A 22,135-nucleotide genomic window follows, 5' to 3' on the forward strand; every position below is an offset into this window, starting at 1 on the left:
TAATCATAAGCAGATAAAAAGAACTGAGGACAGAGAATTCAAATTAATGCAACACCTAGTCAGTCATGCACTTTCATACTCTATCTCACTCAAGCCTCACTACTGGTGATTCCAAAACTGGAATTCAACAATAGTCTTGGCATCACACGTCCTTCGAAAGATTATTAATGTCACTGCGATGTTATTCTTACCAAAACCACAAAAACAAGCATGTTCTGGATAATTTGGATAAGCGTGACTTCTGTGCAGGTTTTATTTACAGAGGTACTGGGAATGCTTTAAACGTCACATGCTAATGAAAAGAACAGAAACCAACTTAAGGTACAAAAAATGCACTTTCATCAAATGAAGACCAAAGACATCAAGGTACACTATTTAAATGTTGATTATGTAGGGACAGTCAGAACAGACAAAATCAGTGGGGGAAAAGGGTCAATAAGAAACACATGTGGGGATTTCCCTGCTGGTGCAGTGGACAGGAATTCACCTGCCAATGCAAAGGACATGGTTCAATCCCTGGTCTGGGAAGACTGCACATGCCCGGAGCAGCTAAGCCTGAGCGCCACAACTGCTGGAGCCTGCGCGCTCTAGGGCCCTCGAGCTACAACTACGGAGCCCGCGGGCCGTAACTACCAAAGCCCACACGCCTAGAGCCTGCACTCCGCAGCAAGAGAAGTCACTGCAATGAAAAGCCCGCGCACTGCAGCAAAGAGTAGACCCTGCTCGCCACTACTAGAGAAAGCCTGTGCAAAAAAAAGGCAACAAAGACCCAGCGCAGCCACAAATAATAAATAAAAAACCCAACTCATTTGCTGATACACAAAAAATAACTCAAATGGCCTAAAGACCTAAATGAAAGTCCTAAAACTATAAAACTCTGGGAAGAAAACATAGGGGAAGAGCTTTATGACACTGGACTCAGCAATGACCTCTTAGATACAATGCCAAAAGTACAGCCAACAAAACAAAAGCAGATAAATTAGACTACACAAAAACGCACAACTTCTGTGCATAAAGGGCGCAGCCTGTGGAACTGGAGACAACATTTGCAGACCGAGATCACTCTAATACTGAGTGAACAGACTATATAAAAAAACAATGGAAATTCAACAAGAACAAAATATGCAATTTAAAAATGGCCAAAAGACTTTAAAGATGATGTACATATGGCCAACAAGCATATGAAAAGACACTCAACATCACTAATCATTAGAGAAATACAAATTAAAATCCCAACGAAACCTCCTTTTAAACCAAAATTCTGAGCTCCTTCAGCATCCTGAAAGATGTCTCTACAAAGGAGACCAACTGCAGGTACGAGGACTGTAACGGGCAACGTTTCATGGTTTAACAAATCTGAAAGCAAGCTCCAAACTGTCTCTTACAGGGTGAACAACACAGAGACCTTCCTCTCTCTGTTACATGTATCCTTGCTTGACAAAACACAAGAAACATCAAAGAGCATGTGATCAACTAGAAAATAATTTACCTAAGCTATATTTCTCACTGAACAGAATGGTACAATTTTTAAAACTTACAAATATTTTATAAAGAATACTCTGCAAATTTTTAACAACTATATTCTGTAATACTCCTACTGTTAATTTTACAGAACGTTCTTCGGGAATATTCTGCAAGCAATCAAATTTTAACATTAACTAAAACCAACCATATTAAGAAACAAGTTAAGTATAGAAAAGGTAAAAGCTCCACATGTGAAATCCCACCACAGTATGCCATCACATAACATCAGAATAGCCACTGAAGACCACTGTCAAGCCTCTGGGCACAGCTTATACAAAGGTTGCTCACTTGGCTAAAACATATCCTATAAACAAACACATTCTATAAATTTTACAATCTTGTACCAACGTTTTCTCTGATCTTTACTGAGAAAACAGTCTCTATGCACACCATTTCACTCTGCACATCCAAAGAGCCTGACTAAATACTGGCCGTGTCACATGCATGATAGAAAGAAGTAAGCCAATAGCTGTTTATACCTCCTGTGGTCTTACAGTAGTTAATACCCTTCAGTATTTCATTTGAGTCTCACAGTGCTATAAATTAGAAAGATAATTTAGCATTCTGTTTACTGCTGAGGAATGAGAGGATGTGTCCACAATCACACAACTACTGTGCAGACCCTTGGTTTCTGATTCCTGTCCATCATTACTTTCTCCAGTAACCATGCTTACTCTCTTGACCCCTCTTCTCAGCAAGTGCATCAGACTTACTACCAAAGTCAACTAAAAGCCACATACACTCAACCAAACAAAAACTGAAGAAAAGTTTCAAAAGCCTAAAGAACCTCTAATAGGAGCAAATACCTTTCAGACTCTGGCAAAACTACAGGGAATGGTATAAACTAACACAGTAAGTCTCTCCCACATAGGAGGTTAAATTCCTCCATTCCTGGATTCACAAGATCAGAGTCCCACAGGAAATGGGAGGAGACAGCATGTATGTATCCACAGAAAACAACTCCTGGAAGGCATTCATTTCAAAAGAATTAGAGCATTAAATGGACTCTGTCCCTAAGTCACATTTGTATGCTCAGAAAACATCAATGTTAAGGTTCAGTTTTCAAACAGATCTCTACCACTTAGAACGTCAGTCTGTTATATGTGTATATTCCCATTTTATTTTGAGTCATATTTGCAGAATGTCTCTGCCTGCCCCATTTTTCCACAGAATTCAGCAGCGCCAAAGTCCCCAGACCTGGTCTCTGATCCACCTACTGAAAAAGGCAGAAAATTACCCAAACACTTCTTTCCGTATTAACTATCCTGATCCAACCTCACAGAAGAGCAATTACAGCTCTGTAGATCTGAAATACTAGCTGACCCAAGCTTTCACCAAGATAAACACACCCAGGGCCCATCTCCCAGAGATTACAATCCAGTAACCTAGATAGCATACTGAAAAGCAGAGACGTTACTTTGCCAACAAAGGTCCGTCTAGTGAAGGCTATGGTTTTTCCGGTGGTCATGTATGGATGTGAGAGTTGGACTGTGGAGAAAGCTGAGCGCCAAAGAATTGATGCTTTTGAACTGTGGTGTTGGAGAAGACTCCTGAGAGTCCCTTGGACTGCAGGGAGATCCAACCAGTCCATTCTGAAGGAGATCAGCCCTGGGATTTCTTTGGAAGGAATGATGCTAAAGCTGAAACTCCAGTACTTTGGCCACCTCATGCGAAGAGTTGACTCATTGGAAAAGACTGATGCTGGGAGGGATTGGGGGCAGGAGGAGAAGGGGACGACAGAGGATGAGATGGCTGGATGGCATCACTGACTGGATGGACGTGAGTCTGGGTGAACTCTGGGAGTTGGTGATGGACAGGGAGGCCTGGCGTGCTGCGATTCATGGGGTCGAAAAGAGTCGGACACGACTGAGCGACTGAATTGAACTGAAGCCTAGAGTGTGGCCAGCGTCTTATTTAAAACCTAGAGACTTAAGAAAATGACGTTGCATTAGCATACGAGTGAACACATTTTAACATTCTAATGTGCAAGCATGACACTCTGTCACTCATTCACACGCTCAGCTAATATTTACTGAGATCTCCCAATGTGCTGCGCTAGCTTCCAGCCCTTGGGGCTCCCACCAGGGCTCCACTGGGCAGACAGAAAGGAAGTCGGAAAAATACCAGCTCGAGTGCAAGTAAATTCTGTGAAGAGAAATAAAGCTGGATAAGAGATGAGAAATTTATTTTAGACAAGGCTGATCAGGGAAAGTCTCCTGGAGAAGGTAACATCTGACCAAGGCTTAAATGATCAAGACTCGGAGGAGGAAGAGCTGAAAGGAGGCCCAGGGGTCACTACACAAAATGGGCTTTCTGACTCCCCAAAACTTAATACATGTAAAAGCCTGACAAAACAAAACAAAACGCGGGTGTTCTGTTTTCTAGCCAAAATGCTCTGAAATGTATATACAATGGACCAGCTTAGGGAAGGAGGGAAATCTAATGAATTTGAATGAATATGATTCCAGTTTACAGAGTGAGGCAAGGAGCTATTCATCACAGTGAGAGCATGAGCAGCAGCAGAAGAACAACAAGGTACAAAGACCGAACTAAGATATCAGAATAATCCTGATGACCACAATTAGAGAATGTCAAGGTGAAAATGCAGGTGAGGGTTAGAACAAGAATGCCTTTACCCATTTTCATCTAGAAAACATCGATTTATCCAAAACCAGTTTAAAAAGTCCATTCTACCTCAAAGGCTTACTTTAGTCTGTGTTGCCACCACTTGCCTCTGTCCGTATCTAATGTTCAGAGATTGACTTTTATCATCACAAAATCCATATTCTCCACCATTGTTATCTCTGTTCAAACACAATTCCTAACACACAAGCAGCATAAAAAATATATTTCTTAATTAATCAACATAGAGTAAAATGGGATGAAAGGTTTAAAGACTGGAAAACTTAACAAAGATGTCAATTCCTCCTAAACTGAGCTATAGGTTTAATGTAATTCCTATCAAAATCCCAGCAAGGCACCTATTTTGTAGACACAGAAAAACTTCTCCTAAATTTTATGTGGAAAAGCACAGGCTCAAAAAAATAGCTAGAACAATCTTGACAAAGAAGAATAAAACTGCAATAATATACCTGATATTACAGCTTACTGTACAGGACCATGATCAAGATTATGTGGTACTGGTGAACGGACAGACACATATTTCAATGGGACAGAACACAGAACCCAGAAACAGACCCACCCGAATATGGCCAACTGATTTTTGAGAAAAGTACAAAATGGATGAAGAATAGCCTTTCAACAAACAGTGCCGGAGCCAAGTGGATATCCACAGGTCACAGAAAACAGAAATAATCAATATGGAACATGAGCTTAAGTATTAAACATAAACCTGTATAATTTTTAGAAAAAAACTAGGAGAAAATTCGGACAAGGCAATGGCACCCCACTCTAGTACTCTTGCCTGGCAAGTCCCATGGACGGAGGAGCCTGGTGGGCTGCAGTCCATGCGGTCGCGAAGAGTCGGACACGACTGAGCGACTTCACTTTCACTTTTCACTTTCATGCATTGGAGAAGGAAATGGCAAACCACTCCAGTGTTCTTGCCTGGAGAATCCCAGGGACGGGGGAGCCTGATGGGCTGCCATCTATGGGGTCGCACAGAGTTGGACACGACTGAAGCGACTTAGCAGCAGCAGCAGCAGGAGAAAATCTTTAGGATCCAGGACAAAGCAGACTTTTGACTTGAAAGCACAATCCGTAAAAGTAAAGGTTGATAAATTGGATCCCATCAAAATAAAAAACTGTTCCGCAAAAGACTGTGTGAAGAGCGAGAAAGACAAACCACAGACTGGGAGACAATATTTGCAAACCACATTATCTGACAAGGAATAGTATCGAGAATATATAAAGAACTCTCAAAATCCAACAGTAAAAAAACCAAGCAATTCAACTGGAAAACGGGCAAAGGACACGTAGGGACACTTCACTGAAGAGGATCGGCAGGCGGCAGAGTACCCGTGAAAGGAGGCTGGGCAGCACTAGCAGCAGCGGACACCCGAAAGCCACCTCGAGATGCACGCCCGTCAGAACACCAACATTAAACACAGAAAGCCCGGCCTGTCTTTACAAAATGCTGACGAGGATGTGGAGCACCTGGAACACAAACTGAACCACAAAGAGATATGACTACATACCTATTAAATGTTTAAACAGAAATCACTCAATCCTAACACGGGTGCAGAGAAACTGAACTGCCAATAAATTGCTCATGGGAATGTAAATCATACAGCCACTTGGGAAAGAGTTTGGCAGCTTCTTTAAAAAAAAACAAAAACCACACAACAACCATATAACCCAGCAACTGCACTCTTATGTTCACACAAAAACGCGTACATGAGTGCTTACTGTCAAAGATGACATAATTCAGACATTCTTAAATGGGTCAATGGTTAATCTGTGGAAACATTCATACCATGGAATATAGCTCAGTAATAAAAAGGACAAAACTAATGATAAACACAACAACTTGGATAACTCTCCAGACTATTAAGCTGAGTAAAAAAAGCCAATTAATTCCAGAAGGTAACATACTTTATGTTCTATTTATGTAACATTGTTGAATTGAAAAAGTACATGAATGGAGGCCAGACTAGCAGTCCCCAGGTGCTTAAGGAAGGAGCAGTGTGGTTACAGAAGGGAAGCATGAAGGATCCTTGTGTGAAATGTTCTGCATCTTGACTGTATCCGTATCATCCATACTCTATCCTGATTGATAGAGTGCTATCTTTTTTAAGATATTATACTGTGGAAAACAGGACATGAGCCATGGTTTCTCTCTGTATTTTTTCTGTGTGTGAACCCATAGTCAAAAACATTTTTAATTAAAAAAAAAAAAGGTTGGAAAGCAAAGAAGTGAACTTAGAAGGGAAAAGATGTTGTTTGGGAGGAAAAAGAGAAGAGAGAATAAGTTAACAGAGGCAGAGTAGCCAGAAGATGGGGGATCTTATCTCTAAATTCAAGTTCAAAACTATGTTGGAAGGGATGGGGGTCACCAAAGAGAAGTTCAGATGGCAGAACGGGGAGCTTTAAAGGAATCAAGGAAACCTGGAACATGAGTTACAGTCCGTGAAGAGCGTGAGTAAGAGTCAACATTATCACACAGTATGCCCACTGTCTCAATGAATCCAAAGCACTAGTCTTTACTTGCTGAGTCATCACAGAGGTCTTAGATTCTGTTTCATCTACAAAGCTGCAAAGCAGTCACTGAAAGTGGAAATTTTTATAAAAACAATTATACCACCACATCTTGCATGTCCCTAAAAAAGTCAACTTAATGGAACTTTACTTATGGAATTATAATGTAATCCTAACAAAACCAAGAATAAAAACTATTATTATTATCCCTATCTTAAAGGAAAGGACAGGGATAATAAAAGGTCCAAACGAGAAAATGTCTGACAGTCACATACAAATCAGTGATGAAAGTAAACTGGGATTCCACATTCTCAACCATGGGAGTGACTGCTACAACATTCATTTTCTTCTCCCTCACACAAAGCATCCCCTTTTCTTCCTCTAATGTAAATAAGGGTGCCCCTGTAAATTGGGGACTTCCAAAACTGGCTAATGTAGCGTTATGTTTATGCCTTTTTATTAATATCTGTAGTCTTTTATAATGCATCTCAGCAACGTCTGTAGAGTTTGAATGTTCTAAGATGCCTATGTAGAAAAGCTGCATGTGAATTTTCCCGAAGTTGCAGCAGCACTGGTTCTGAGTTAGCATTCCTAGATGAAATTGTCAATGATGCCTGATAAAATGCAACCAGGCAACATTATTGCTTAACTGAAACTTAACTTTAATCAACAAATACCCCAAGCGTTACGCACATCACTGCAGGGGCACCAAGGACACCAGAGTAATGAAATGTGGAAATGGAGCTCTCGCTCCTGTCTAGTAAACCAGCAACTACAGTAAGATCCAATAAATGCCAGATGTGAGTGAACACAAGGAGCCACAGCCCCACAGAACCATGAGGAGCCACCCCCACCAAGAGCAGGACAAGGGACAATCAAAGGGAAGTGGTTCACGGAGACCTTAAAAACAAGGAGCTAACAGCCAACTAAGAAGTGGAGAGAAAAGTGGGCTCCTGGATGGCCGGTACAACAGAAAGCTGACAGCTGACACTGTAAATTAAAATTCTCAATCTCCTCTCCAACTCCCAGAGAAAAACCACCCGGTCCCTTCCAGACACTGGACTCAATGACAACAGGCACGGCAGGAGGAGAGGAGGGACACAGAGGAGGAAAACTACAGCACAAGAGTAAATGAGACTCTGCTTCCTCAACAGTGAGAGCTGGGCCCTCACCTCTCCTGCGGGCAGCCAGATCCCAGCCGCTGGGCTTACACCGGTCTCAAGGCTGGATGGTCAGAACCCGACGCCCACTCTACCGCCCCCCCACCAGCCCCAAAGGGCCTCTGGACAATTACAGCTGAAGAGTCACCAGGGGAGGGTCCCTACAAGGTCCCCGTCTTCGAGGCTCACAGTTTACAAAGCCCCATACGTGTGATGAGCTATTTAAACAGGAGGACTACAACTTTTCATTTTAAACGTCATCTGACTTAAAAAAAAAACCACGTGCTTTGATAAAAATTAAAATAAGCAGAGGTGAGATGGAAAGGAAGTGTGAGGAAGGAGTATCTAAGCAGAGGGTCTTACTTCTATCTTTTTTATACGCAAGATAAATAATTAAAAACAGAATTTAAAACAAGTCACCCCAATCCTAAAAAAAGGTACACACCAAAACAAGATAAATAAAAAGTTTAAGATGCAGTCAACCTGTATATCCATTAACATAGATGGCGACTCCACTAAAAATTGTCGAGGAAGCTCCATCCTTCTGGATAGCAGCGTCTGATCGAAACTGTCGCTCCAACTTCTGGACCTTGGCGGCCATATACCCACCCTAGAATTCAAGAAAAGGTAAACTCATCATAAAAGTTTTATTTCCTTCCCACCTCCCCATTTTAAAAAGAAATTAAAAAAAAAAAAAAAAGACCTTACTCTGTGACAGTGATCAACATACAAAGATGACACAGGGCATAATAACAACATAAAGCATAATTCAAGGTGATACAACAGGCAGGTCAAGGGAGACCTCCTGTTAACTGAATTTTTAATAATTCTGTCCATAACATTGTAAAGCAGTTACTCTCCAATTAAAGAAAAATTCTATCACATTCTTACAACAGTAAGTGCTATGTTAAAAGAGGGAAAAGGTTAAGTCTAGAATAAGTGTAATATCACAGAATATTGCTCTTATCTACAGAAATTATGCCACAGTTTAAACCAATTTAAAATTTGACAAGTGGTCAGTTAGAGTATATTTTAGACTGGCTTCCACTATCTTTTCTGTATAGTAAGCTTAACAACAAAAACTTAAAAGTAAAATTAGGCTGTTGACAAACCAACAGTTGCCCATACATGTGGATAAGAATACAATAAGCAATTCAGTGGCTAAGTTCTGGATCTAATCAATCTGATAGTAGTACTAAAATTCATAACAACAATCTAAAAAAAGAATGTAAAAAGATTATTACGTCTGCTAAAGACTTTTAGAAAACTATACCTTTCCTGAACACTAAAATAATAAGCTAAATCTATTAAGACTTATCAATCTTACTTTATTTATAAAGTCTTCAAAGTAAAACTGTAGATATCTAGAAGTGGTATATATTTTCCCCAAAATGGAAATGACTTTAATACTGTTTTTGATTATTCAAATATCACATGCCATTAAAAATTTTTTTTTCTTTTCCCAGAAAAGAAGAAAATTTAAATTAGCTGTGATCCATTCACTGCTAACATTATGGGATCTTACTTTTAAAGCTTATTTCTGTGCCTCAGAACACAAGAAGTTTTATAAACACAGGATCACATGTAATATTCCTTTATACCACAAGACCATCCTGCCAGATCAGCACACAGCTAAATGATGGGTACATACTCTTCTATGCTACAGAAGATAACTTACTTGACCAATCCCCTGTTACTGGATGTCTATGTTTTCCTGTTTTCTAGGATTATTAGCAAATCTGTGATAAAATGATGATACAATAAATTCTGTGCACTAGAACATTTATTTCATCAGGACAAAATTTCGCAAAGTTTAAGCTTTCAATATACTGTGAATACACACAAAGAGTTGGTGTCTAAAGTGATTTACAATTTAGAGAAGACCTTAAACCACATTACAAACTAAAAGAAGAATGAAGAATACCTAAACAGTTCAATATAATTATTTTTATTCTTTAAAACACACCCATTTTTCCCAGTCATCTTCAGCTCTCTTCCTCCATCCACCTCGTCTCATGGTGGAGCTTCTGTATTAGGGGGGGAAGAAAAAAGAAATACTTCAATTTCTTAACAAACTGTACTACTAATTGATACTATATTTCAATATCAAGAACAATGAGAAAGTAAAATAAATTCAAATGTTCATTAAAGTTGAAAGTATAATACTGAGGAAGTTTTTCCAAAGCGTATCATTCTCCTACTTCACCCCAAACTCCCTGCAGATATATCAAGTTGAAATATCAGACTTTAATCACAACTAGTTTTTATTTTTGGCCGTGCCGTGCACACGTGGGATTTTAGTCTCCTGATGAGGGAATGAGCTCGTACCTTCTGCATTGGAAGCACGGAGTCCTAACCCCTGGACCACCAGGGACATCCCTTCAATTTTAACAGGAAAACTTTTATGCATTTCTGAGCATCAATCCTAACACCCACGTACATAAAGCATCACCAAATCCAACGGACATACTATGCTTACTTGTTAACATTAATTAGTGTTAAAAGAACCTCAAATATTTCCCTCCATAAACTGTCCTAAAATATGGCTTTTGAATTCTGTATTTTTAAAAAATTTTTTATTTTATTTTTTGGCTACACCACGCGGCATGCAGGATCTTAGTTCCCCAACCAGGAATTGAACCTGCACCCCCTACATCAGGAATGCAGAGTCTCACCACTGGACAAACTCCCCTGATCTCTCTCTTTGCTATTACATACTGCATACTTACGAGTGCAGTCATATGACTAAGCACACACACCAAAAAAGAGTGCAGTCCCAGTGTAATTTATCTATTCTGCAAAAACCCTAAAAGAAGTCAATCAAAGCAGTGTAATTAAGGGACACGATGCAGAAAGATTATCACTGATAATAAATTAATAAATCTGGCATTCTCCTTAAGGGAACACATGACCAACCATACCATCAAGCCACCAAACTGGCTGATCTCAAGTGTCAACTGGCTTAGCAGTGATAAACGTATAAATCAAAGCAGACATCACATGAAGCTCCTTGTAAAGTCAAATTCTTCTAATTCAAACAGCTACATCCTGGGTGAGATACAACTGCATTATCCTTCACAAAATTAATATGAGCTCCATTTTTTTCTTTTAGTAACTATATAGGTTAATACCAAATGGTTACCATATACCACTGGAGAAGTCTTATATGTTATCCAAGTTAAACTGGTTCTGATACGGTTTAAAACAATCTTTTATTGAATAACATTTTAAAATAGCCACACTTTATTCACATATATCACCTGATATTTTCCTTCAAATATTTCTTAGTATATATAGGATTTATAATATCTACTTGCTGACTTTATACTAATTATGATTTTTACTGCCTACTCTTAAAAGGCACCTGAAAGACATGCAGAGATGGTCTCAGCGTGAACCCCAACAGGGAGACCAGGGGCACAGGGAGACCAGGGGCAGGTGGAAAGGGCTCTGAGGACAGGCGGCAGAGTGGAAGCCCTACCAGGTGCTGTGGGTGCAGGAGGGGAGGGGGCTGTTTGTTATGTCTCTGACAAGCAAGCGTGTGTGTTCACCCGGAGTTCCAGGACAGCCATCAGTGCTGTTTAATCCTTCTGGTCTCAGCAAGCTCACTCTGTCCAGTCTGTTCCCCCAAGACCTCTCTCTACCTTAAAGGAGTCTGGGAAATGTGACCACAGTTCTTGACTTTGACTCCACACATCTGCTCTTACAAGTGAAAAGTGTGGGCATTCTGGTCATTGTACATTAAGAACGAATACTAACAAAAATTATACGAAACCATTAATCTGCTAAATGAAGCTAAGTTTAAGGAAATAACACATTTTAAAAGTTTAATTCACCTGACCATTTAAAAGCCTCATTGTAAGAAGTCAATACGAAAATCCGTATTGATGGCTTAATAAGGGAGATCTCACTGACACAAAACTTCTTCAAAGAAAAGTTTTAAAGGTTCTCCCTCTTCCCAAGTAAAGCTATCCCAGGCCAAGTTTTGAAAATGAAAAGCAATGAAGGGCTAAAAAGGTAATTTCAAAAATGTAATTTGACCCATGTACAGCAAACTCCTATTGGCCCAGGATTCAATAAAAACCAAGAAAAGGGAAAAGGAAACAAGAAATACACTTCATTTTATACATTTAAATTCTACTTTGAAAAAAATTCCATGACAAATAGTAAACCTGGTTATGTGGACCGACTCTCCTGCTGAGGAAGAGGAAAACTAGACAAAACAGTGTTTAAAAAGATAGCCTCAAGGCACAGGAGGCCGAGCAAATAATGAAAAATTACTGGGCCAAGACTCGGCAGCTGATAGAGGAGAGCTGCTGCGTCATATCAGCTCCCCAAACCGGGAGATCTTCCCCTCTGGCTGGGCACACATAGTGAGTAAGGGAGTGCCAGCGGGGGCTCAGGGTCGTCCTGGGACACAGCTCTTCACATCTGGACGGAGGGCCCCAGGGTCAGAGTCAGCTGGAGGCAGGCAGCCCAGGGCACCCTGCCCGGGGTCAGCCTAGCCTCAGAGCAGACCCAGGTGACCCGGGGCTGCCCCACGGCGCCTGGCAGAAGGCAATGTGGATGCTCTGAGGAGACAGCTGCCTAAACTTCATGTATCTCTACCCACGAGCTTGCAGATACAGTATCTGGCACATAAAGATAACGAGGCACACCAAGAAACAATCACACGAACCAAGAGGAAACAACAAAATAAACAGACCTACACAGACTCTAGGAAAGGAAATTAATGTAGACTTTAAAGTAGTCGTGTTTACTCTGCTCAAAGAGGGGAAAGACAAACTTCAGACTATTGGTAAAGAACTGGAAAATATCAGAAATAACTAGACAGTAACTCTCAAGTGAAAAGATACAATATTAGAAATTAAGAATGTAATGAACAGAAAAAAGGAAACAAAGAGTAAGTGGAATAAGTCAGAAGAAAATGTCCAGATAGGGAGCATATGGACAGAAGGGAAAGAGACACAGAATGTACACAAGAAAGTCTAATTTAAGTAAATTGCGGGGGTAAAGAGGAAAAAGAGAAGTTATGTTTAAAGAAACAATGGCTAAAACACAGTCTGAAACTGATTAAAGGTATCAAACTACAAATTCAAAAAGCCCAATGAGTCCCAAACTGGGAAAAAAAACATAAACAACCTATATCTAAACATATAACAGTGACACTATGAAAAACTAAAGACAGAAAAAAAAGTCTTAAAAATTGTCATGGGTGGGAAAAAGAGATCCCGTTCAAACTACTGTAATGAAACAGACAGCTTTCTTTTCCACAGAAACACAGAACCAGAAGACAACCGTGCTGAAAGAAAATGATTACTTAGAATTCTACACCCAGAGAAAAATTCAGCCAAGAAAGATGAAATAAAGGCTTTTTCAGGCAAATAAAAAGAGGTTAATGTCACCAGCAAAGTAAAGAAAATTAGAAAGTATATCCCTTAGGTAGAAAGAAAATCCTCTTCGATGGAAGATCAAAAATACAGGAAAAACATACACACACTCACAGCAAGGAAAACAGTAAAGAGCTGCACAAACCAATTGAAAAAGCAAGAGAGTTCCAGGAAAACATCTATCTCTGCTTTACTGACTATGCCAAAGCCTCTGACTGTGTGGATCACCACACACTGTGGAAAATTCTGAAAGAGATGAGAATACCAGACCACCTGACCTGCCTCTTGAGAAACCTATATGCAGGTTAGGAAGCAACCGTTAGAACTGGACACGGAACAACAGACTGGTTCCAAATAGGAAAAGGAGTACGTCAGGCTGTATATTGTCACCCTGCTTATTTAACTTATATGCAGAGTATATCATGAGAAACGCTGGGCTGGAGGAAACACAAGCTGGAATCAAGATTGCCAGGAGAAATATCAATAACCTCAGATATGCAGATGACACCACCCTTATGGCAGAAAGTGAAGAGGGACTAAAGAACCTGTTGATAAACGTGAAAGAGCAGAGTGAGAAAGCTGGCCTAAAACTCGACATTCAAAAATCTAAGATCAGGGCATCTGGTCCCATCACTTCATGGCAAACAGATGGGCAAAAAATCAAACTAGTAACAGATTTTATTTTCTTGGGCTCCAAAATCACTGCAAATAGTGGTGATTGTAGCCATGAAATTAAAAGATGCTTGCTCCTTGCAAGAAAAGCTATCACAAACCTAGCTAGCGTATTAAGAGGCAGAGACATCACTTTGATAAGAAAGGTCCGTCTAGTCAAAGCTATTGTTTTTCCAGTAGTCATGTATGGATGTGAGAGTTGGACCATAAGGCTAAGTACTGAAGAATTGATGCTTTTGAACTGTGGTGTTGGAGAAGACTTTTGAGAGTCCCTTGGACTGCAAGCAGATCCAACCAGTCCATCCTAAAGGAGATCAGTCCTGGGTGTTCATTGGAAGGACTGATGCTGAAGCTGAAACTCCAATACTTTGCCCACCTGATGCAGAGACCCCACTCATTAGAAAAGCCCCTGATGTTGGGAAAGATTGAAGGCAGGAGGAGAAGGGGACAACAGAGGATGAGATGGCTGGATGGCATCATCGACTCAATGGACATGAGTTTGAGCAAGCTCTGGGAGATGGTGAAGGACAGGGAAGCCTGGAGTGCTGCAGTCCATGGGGTCACAAAGAGTTGGGCACGATTAAGCACCTGAACACCACCACCGCCACCACCGAGTACTGTCCTCACAATACGAGCAGATGGGATAGTCACTACGAAGTTCAACTAGTAGCTCCAACGGGTTCTCGCTTGTCCTTAAATGGGAAAGCCTTCAACACCAAAGAGCTGTTTTGAGGTTTTGTTTTGTTTCTGTTCAACCATAGAGACCCTCACTGTCTAAGGCTATGATCATTCTCAGATCACTGAGGTTATAAGAGCACAATGGAGATTCCTGGAATTCAAAACCCAGGGAAGCAGAACTTTGCTCTAGACCCACCTACACATTAGTCAGGCTGCGACTTTGAAGAGACTCTCACCAATGTATTAAAAACAAAAATCAAATAACTATGTGCAGGGCATTTTTATGTCTTTGTAACACTCTTTTGTCTTCACCGTATAGTGGCTTTTGAAGTGAAGTGAAGTCGCTCAGTCGTGTCCGACTCTTTGCGACCCCAAGCCTACTATGCTCCTCAGTCCATGGGATTTTCCAGGCAAGAGTACTGGAGTGGGTTGCCATTTCCTTCTCCAGAGGATCTTCCTGACCCAGGGATCGAACCCAGGTCTCCCTCACTGTAGGCAGAAGCTTTACCATCTGAGCCACCAGGGAAGTTCTAATACTGGCTTTTAGGGATTCTAAATTGAGCTGACAGTTTATATTCTAACACAGCATGTATTTCATACATTTAAAATACCTTTGAAAAATATACAAAAATAAAACATCAAGATATTTAGAACAGATATTACTCTTAATCTAACAGAACTCTTAAAAAATTTTTTTTTAACCTGGTCTCTTCACCTTCAGTACACTGAAAGATTTTCCTATTATCAGTTATTTTAATGTACAATGAAACAATTCCTGTACTATAAGATATCAGTTTGATCAACACCAAACACACACAGACTTCAAAAAACTGTAACCCATCACTAAAAGTGGCTACAGTATACAGAGCATTCTCTAAACAACAAACTGTTTATGTGTGGGGCCATTTGCCTTTTCAAGAAGTGGACCTGCTCTGTCTTTTCTCAAGGCATCCTCTACTGCCCTCCAAATTCATGGTCTGTGTTTATACACCACTTCCCCAGGTTGCTTGTATTCAGTTGTGCTAGGTGTCCATTTTCAAAAACAGTTTTTCCTTCTATGTAAAAGCACTGTATGTTTACTGCAGAAAACTGAGAAACTACAGGGAGCAAAAAAGGGAAGGGAAAATTATCACATTTCCACCTTCTTAAAAAAAAAACACACCTGTTGACACTGTTTATTTCTTCAGTATTCCTTAAATTTTTAACACTGAAATGTAAATGTTATGTTGAACAATGTTATGTTAAATGTTATGCTAAATTGTTAAATTTAAATGTTAAAAATTTAAACACACCAGTGTATCTTACCACTGCATTTCCACAGTGTCTTACTTTTCCCAAGGAGGTCTGTACATCTCCTATTTATCTCGACAATACATCTATGGAATAGGGAGGCCAAATACTGATTATTTCACACATAGGCGCCTTCTAGGTAAAAGGGCTAAAATGTTTGATAAGGCTGTATGGCCGGTTTGTGGTGCAAAACCACTCTCATCTTGTACAAATGCACGTCTCCAAATCTCCAATGGAGAAATGAACAATGCTATTAACGTAACAACCTTCTGAAAACAGCACTCCCACTGAACTGAACCAGCCTAACACGGTTCCACAACACGAGATGCTTCGACTCTGGCACCGTCCGGGTCAGAAACGGCAGCTGGCGGACAGGTGACAGGACTGCAGCAGGAACCGGGCCCCACGAACAGCCTGCATCCAGACCCCACCGTGTGTCCGCGGTCACGAGAGGCAGAGGCCCAGGAACAGCGCCCCTGCGGCTGGTTCTCTGGCCTCAAGCCGCCAGGAGCTCCTGTATCTGTGGAGAGAGAGGGGCCTGACCAACTCTAGTCTCTTACAGTTTTTAAAAATTATGATTCTGTGCATCTATCCATTTATGAAAAAGGCTTTTACGATGAAAGCACACGTATTATGCTACTCTGTTTATTCGTCCAGGAAACAAAGGCTGCGCACAGATGTGGCTCTAACAGTAAGTAATGATGCCTGCTCAGTGAGAGGTCTGGCCTTTGCCCCTGGCTTGCCCTGCTGATAAATGTCTCCTTTTACCTGAGGGTTAACAGCCACTTCAGGTAATCTAACAGTAAGATTTACGGTGGAGGCTTCAGGCCACGCGTCACTAACCTTCTGAGGGGCTAGAGACAGAAGGGCAACCTCATCTATCTGACCAAACTCCAATAAAAACCCTGGCCACTAGGTGAGCTGCCCTGGTTGGCAATACTTCTTGGGTATTGTCAACTGTCATTAACAGAAGTCACCCCACCTCAGACTCCAGCGGTGCATCCAACGCTCCACGTGGAACTCCCCTGTGTGGCCCACGCCCTTGGACGGCTAACCTGCATCTGTTCACTGCAGTGTCTCCACCACGACGACCGCAACAGCTCCCAAGAGCTCTGAGCTACTGCCCCTGAGGGTGGTTCTGGGGACCCCCAAACTCTGGAGTGCCAGAATGACAACAGCCTCCCAGTATTCATTCTTTCTTTTAGTAAAAGAACACCTCTCCTAACCCATCTTAGCGGTGAGCAGGGCTGCAAAGGGAGGCTCTATTCCCTCAGCTCCTTTGAATCAGGAGTGGCCATGTGACTAAGCTCTGGCCGGTGAGATGAGAGCAGAGTAATGAATACAAAAATCTGTGCCATTTTTTCTGAAAAGAAGTTGTTTACTCTTTTTTGGAATGCAGCTTTGAGGTGACCGAGCTTCAACCAACAGAACAAAGACAGGGGATGGCTAAGAAAACAGAAGGAACCTGGGCCCTCAATGACCTAAAACAAGCAGTCGCCCATCAGCTGTGCCCTGCCGCCATCACAGGGCAGAGAGCTGTTAATCCTCTGTCATCGCCCACATCACTCTGCTCTAAGTCTTGGCCACAACCTCGCACCCTGGTCCCTCGCTACCCTGCACCCTAAGGAATGGACCTACATTTCATTGTTTGGGTATTATGACTCAGAAGCAATTATTTCAATAAACTGCACAGAAATAAAGAGAGACAAGCAATAAGACAGAGAATTACAATTTATGGATATACAGGTTTCGCCCCCTTTTTTCAAAAGTTTACTTTGCACCACTTTACTCTTATGAAAAACCTACATCAGTACATGTTTTTGCTAACCAAAAGAAACCCCAAGAGGATTTTCACTTTTACAAAAAGATGGGAAAGCAAAAGCCACATTTGGCTTGCTTCGCAGCAGCCTGTTACCAAGGGAGCGTGCACCCAGGAGCGTTACCAAGAGCGTGAGCGCTGCCCGGCGCCTTCTCCAGGAAGCACGCGCAGTGTCACGGCGTCAAGCCCCCGCTGTGCTGGGCCGAGCCACTGGGTCTGTGAGCATCTGCACTGCACCTCAGTTTATATTTTGCACCCGTTGGCAAGACAGTCCTGCAGTAACTGTTTCTTTGCTTTTGGCCATTTCAGCTTAAGAAAGGTTTCACAGGAACACTCTACTCAGCCAGCAGGGGAAATCTGTATTCAAACTGAAAGTGGGTAACAGATACTTGTAATGTCCTGTTTGAGGCTGATCTTGCTAAAAGCAAATTTTCTATCTCAAACCATCCAATATAACAAATTTCTCTCTTATCCTCTGGGTTAGTCACAACAATGAAAATATATTTCCTTCCCCCTGCAAATGATGGATCTAACAAAATCAGTCATTTGAAAACAAAGTGTTCTAAAAGAATCACTAATAATTTTCTTCCCTGTAATTACAGATTTCCATAGAAGGAAAAGCAAACGAAGACACGGTGGTAATAAAAGTACAAAGAACCGCCGCCTCTGGTTTTCAAGGGTGTAGCAACATTAACTTTTTTCCTAATGCCCTCCCTCTACTTGGTGAACTCCAACTGCTCATTAAAGTATCTCCACTAGGAGGTCCCACCTGCTTCTCAAAGTCAGCATGTCCAAAAGTAGGGATCAAGACACCAAGGAAAAGAATGTTCTGGAGATGATATGATTTTAGAAAAGAGAGTCAGCGAGGAGTGATTTCACTAAGGAGAAGCTCCAGTCTCACAGGAAAGCCAAACGGACACCTGGAGGAAGTTCAAGGTTGCAGTAAATCAAGGACTCCCAAGGCCCCCACAGAAGGCAGGGGCGAACTCAGCCGGAGAACAAAGGGCGTCCCGCCAGAGAAGAGGGCGGCCTGTGCTCCCAGTGGGGCTTCACCAGCAGCTCCTGGAGGGCGTGTTAACACACATGCTGGGCCCCAACTGCAAGCTGCTCACTTTGTAGGCAGGTCAGGAGTGGGGCCGGGCACCTGAGTTTCTAAAAAGCTCCCGGGAACAGTGACGCTGCTGGTGTGAGGCACAGGCTTTGAAAAGCACCAGCTTTGCCTACAGTGCACCTAGAGTGGTCACGGGACAGAGACAAGTGCAGCGAAGTTCCGAGGCGCTGAGACAGAGTACCAAGGAGGAAGAATGCCGTGACGACGTGCACCGGCAGAAAGACCTTCACAACAGAGTAAGCGCAGCTCAGCAAGAGGCGGTCTGGCTTAGATTACGGGTAACAAGATCTTTCCTGTCCTTCGCCTCCCCCCCCACCTCACCCCCCAGATTCCAGGCCTGAGCCAATAGTTTACTCCATGTTCACTGAATATTTACTGTAATTTGCAGTTTTCAAGATGAATAAAGTGTAAACCACAATTCAAAATTATCTTTTAGAGAAAAATGATTTGCACAGACCTGCAATACCGGAGCCAACATTAGCGGCACCGACAAAAAGCAACGGACCCCCAAGAAGACAGCAGGAGGCAGCTCTCTTGTTGGGGACTAGATCCAAGACTTCACCGAAAAGGCGGATCTGAGCTGAGGGCAACGAATAAGATTTTAATAGGCCGAGGGGAATCAAAGAGCGATTTCAAGAAAAAAAAAAAAAAAAGCTCTTCAAGGCAACATTCTGGGGCTGACACATGGACAGAGCCAGTGGTAGATGAACAAGGCAGGTAAGGGAATAAAACAGTAGGCCCTCAAAATCATCAGAAGTCTGAACCTGCCTTTGTGAAAGTGAAGGAAAGAAAAAAGTCGCTCAATCATGTCCAGCTCTTTGTGACCCCATGGACTGTAGCCCGCCAGGCTCCTCTGTCCATGCGATTCTCCAGGCAAGAATACTGGAGTGGCTTGCCATGCCCTCCCCCAGGGGATCTTCCCAACCTACGGATCAAACCCTAGTCTCCTGCACCGGTAGGCAGGTTCTTTACCCTCTGAACCACTGAACCTGTGAGTATCAACGATGGGGGAGGCAATGACTGCACGCAGGGGCAAGGGTCCGGCTCCTGAGCCTCCTCTAGACCAAGAGCTCATGTTTGCCACCCACAAAGCGTTAGAACTCCGAACTCACACGGCAGACATGCGCCACACACCAGAAACAAGCCCTTCTGAGCGGCCGCAGTTCAAGAATAAGGCAGGCCCACTTGAGTCTAGATCTGCTATCAGCGCCATCAGCCACAAACCTCTTCTCTCACAAACCCTTATGTTAACGCAGCTGCAAGTGAAAACAGAGTGTTTTAGAACAGCCATGGCATTACTTTCTGGCCTCTTTTCTCTTGCTTTGTGACAAGAATTCCCTATGTTAAAAACAACCACAAACAACTCCAGTACTTTCTAGGATGACAGGACATTTTACCAAGCTACTATGTTCATCGTAAGACACTAGAAATCTTCCTCAAGACAGTTTATTTAGGTTCTATGACTGTGTTAGGAGAAGGCAATGGCACCCCACTCCAGTACTCTTGCCTGGAGAATCCCAGGGATGGAGGAGCCTGGTGGGCTCCAGTCCATGGAGTCGCTAAGGGTCGGACATGACTGAGCGACTTCACTTTCACTTTTCACTTTCATGCATTGGAGAAGGAAATGACAACCCACTCCAGTGTTCTTGCTTGGAGAATCCCAGGGACAGGGGAGCCTGGTGGGCTGCCGTCTATGAGGTCGCACAGAGTCGGACACGACTGAAGTGACTTAGCATAGCATAGCATATGCCTGTGTTAACAGATTCTATTTCTGAGAAATCCTCCAGTGAGCTCCAAGAGGATGTAATAACCTTTAAGGGACAATCAAAAATAAGATGTTCCATTGGGCATAAATAATATGCCAAAAAATTAACCTTCAACAATGTAAACCTAGCAACTTCAACTCAAGATCTAAAATTCAAAGTGCCAACTAAGTGGCTACAAGATTTTACAACTCTACCACCACCACCTCCCCTCAGTAACAAGAATCCCATGTCACAGACTTAGGTCTCTTTTCAGCTAACAATAGTAATAACCTAAAATTAAATTTACAAATTCAAAAAGAAACCAAGAGTAAACTTTTTAGAGTCCAAATTACCGTGCTTTTAAAATACCAAAAGGCATGTAGTTTATAACCCTACCTACAACACAATTTATAAAAAGTACTTAACTCAAATGAACCCAGGTTTCAAATGTCATTATTTCCATAAGAGAAAATGCTATTTTTCAATAGAAGGGGATCTTTCTACATACATAAATATATTCAAATGCAGCCTACTCTACTGGAGATCTCCAAGTTACTACTGCAGAGTTGTACCAACAGCGCATCTGTTTGCACTTCTTTAGCTACTATTCTTTAAGAAAGAATCTGGCTGGCCTTTGTCCCAGCTTCCTGGGAGACTCTAAACCCCTGGAATTTCACAGCTGAGAGCAGTCTCTTTGTTATCCACGGTGGACCTCCAGGACCACGTCTTTTATATAAACAGGTGACTCCCAGGTGGCCCCTTATTTCAAGATGGGGAGGCCACGCTGGAAAGGCCAACCAAGTGATTAGAGGCTTGGCTCTGAGCCACATGCCATCAGCCTGACCTCCTGGAAGAAGAGGGGTCTGTAAAGGAAATTCGACCTTGTGGTCCATGATTCAATCAATCATGCCAATGTAATAAAACCCCAATAAAACCTCTGGACTCTGAGATGCAGGTAAGCTTCCCTGGTAATCACAAACTGACGGGGTAGAAGGATGAGTCCTGAGGACAGGGAAGCACCGGGTCTGGGACCCTCTCAGACCTCTCTCCACGCCTCTCTTCATTTGGCAGATCCCGGCTTGTATCCTTTATGATAAAATGTTAATTCTAAGTACAGCACCTTCCTGAGTGCTGTGAGTCATTCTAACAAATGATTAAATCTGAGGAGGCAATGGAACGCCCAAATACAGGGCCAGGTGGTCACAAGAGCAGGGGACCTGCAAGCCCCAAAGCCTGCAGCTGGCATCTGAAAAAAAGGGAGACTGATGCCCTTAACCTGTGGCGTCAGGTTGGCTGCCCCAGCGCTGGGCTGTTAAGAGCCAAAACCACATGGTGCACATAAAACAGCACATACAGCCCTGCCCCTTGTCTCAGGACTTAACAGAGGCTAAATGAGGAAAAGTCGAGTGAAAGCACTTTTTAAGGCCTGTGCTTAGTCACTTAGTTGTGTCTGAGTCTTTGTGACCCCTTGGACTGTAACCCACTAGGCTCCTCTGTCCATGGGGATTCTCCAGGCAAGAATACTGGAGTGGGTTGCCAGGCTCCTCCAGGGGATCTTCCCAACCCAGGGATCGAACCCAAGTCTTCCG

At 42.3% G+C, this 22,135-nt stretch overlaps 1 protein-coding gene across 4 annotated transcripts in view; it reads right to left on the minus strand.

Annotated features, from left to right (window-relative positions):
* REV1 (REV1 DNA directed polymerase) overlaps positions 1-22,135 on the minus strand; it is an 83,122-nt gene that overhangs the window by 54,209 nt on the left and 6,778 nt on the right. For all 4 annotated transcript variants that reach the window (XM_061431654.1, XM_061431652.1, XM_061431653.1 and 1 more), the window contains exons 2-3: positions 9,808-9,868; positions 8,325-8,451 (exon numbers count right to left, since the gene is read on the minus strand). In XM_061431654.1, coding sequence (XP_061287638.1) covers positions 8,325-8,451; positions 9,808-9,858 — 178 coding nt within the window. In that variant the 5' untranslated portion in view covers positions 9,859-9,868. The remainder of the gene's footprint in view (positions 1-8,324; positions 8,452-9,807; positions 9,869-22,135) is intronic.

The sequence above is a fragment of the Bos javanicus genome, chromosome 11, assembly GCF_032452875.1.
Source record: "Bos javanicus breed banteng chromosome 11, ARS-OSU_banteng_1.0, whole genome shotgun sequence".
Classification (NCBI taxonomy): domain Eukaryota; kingdom Metazoa; phylum Chordata; class Mammalia; order Artiodactyla; family Bovidae; genus Bos; species Bos javanicus.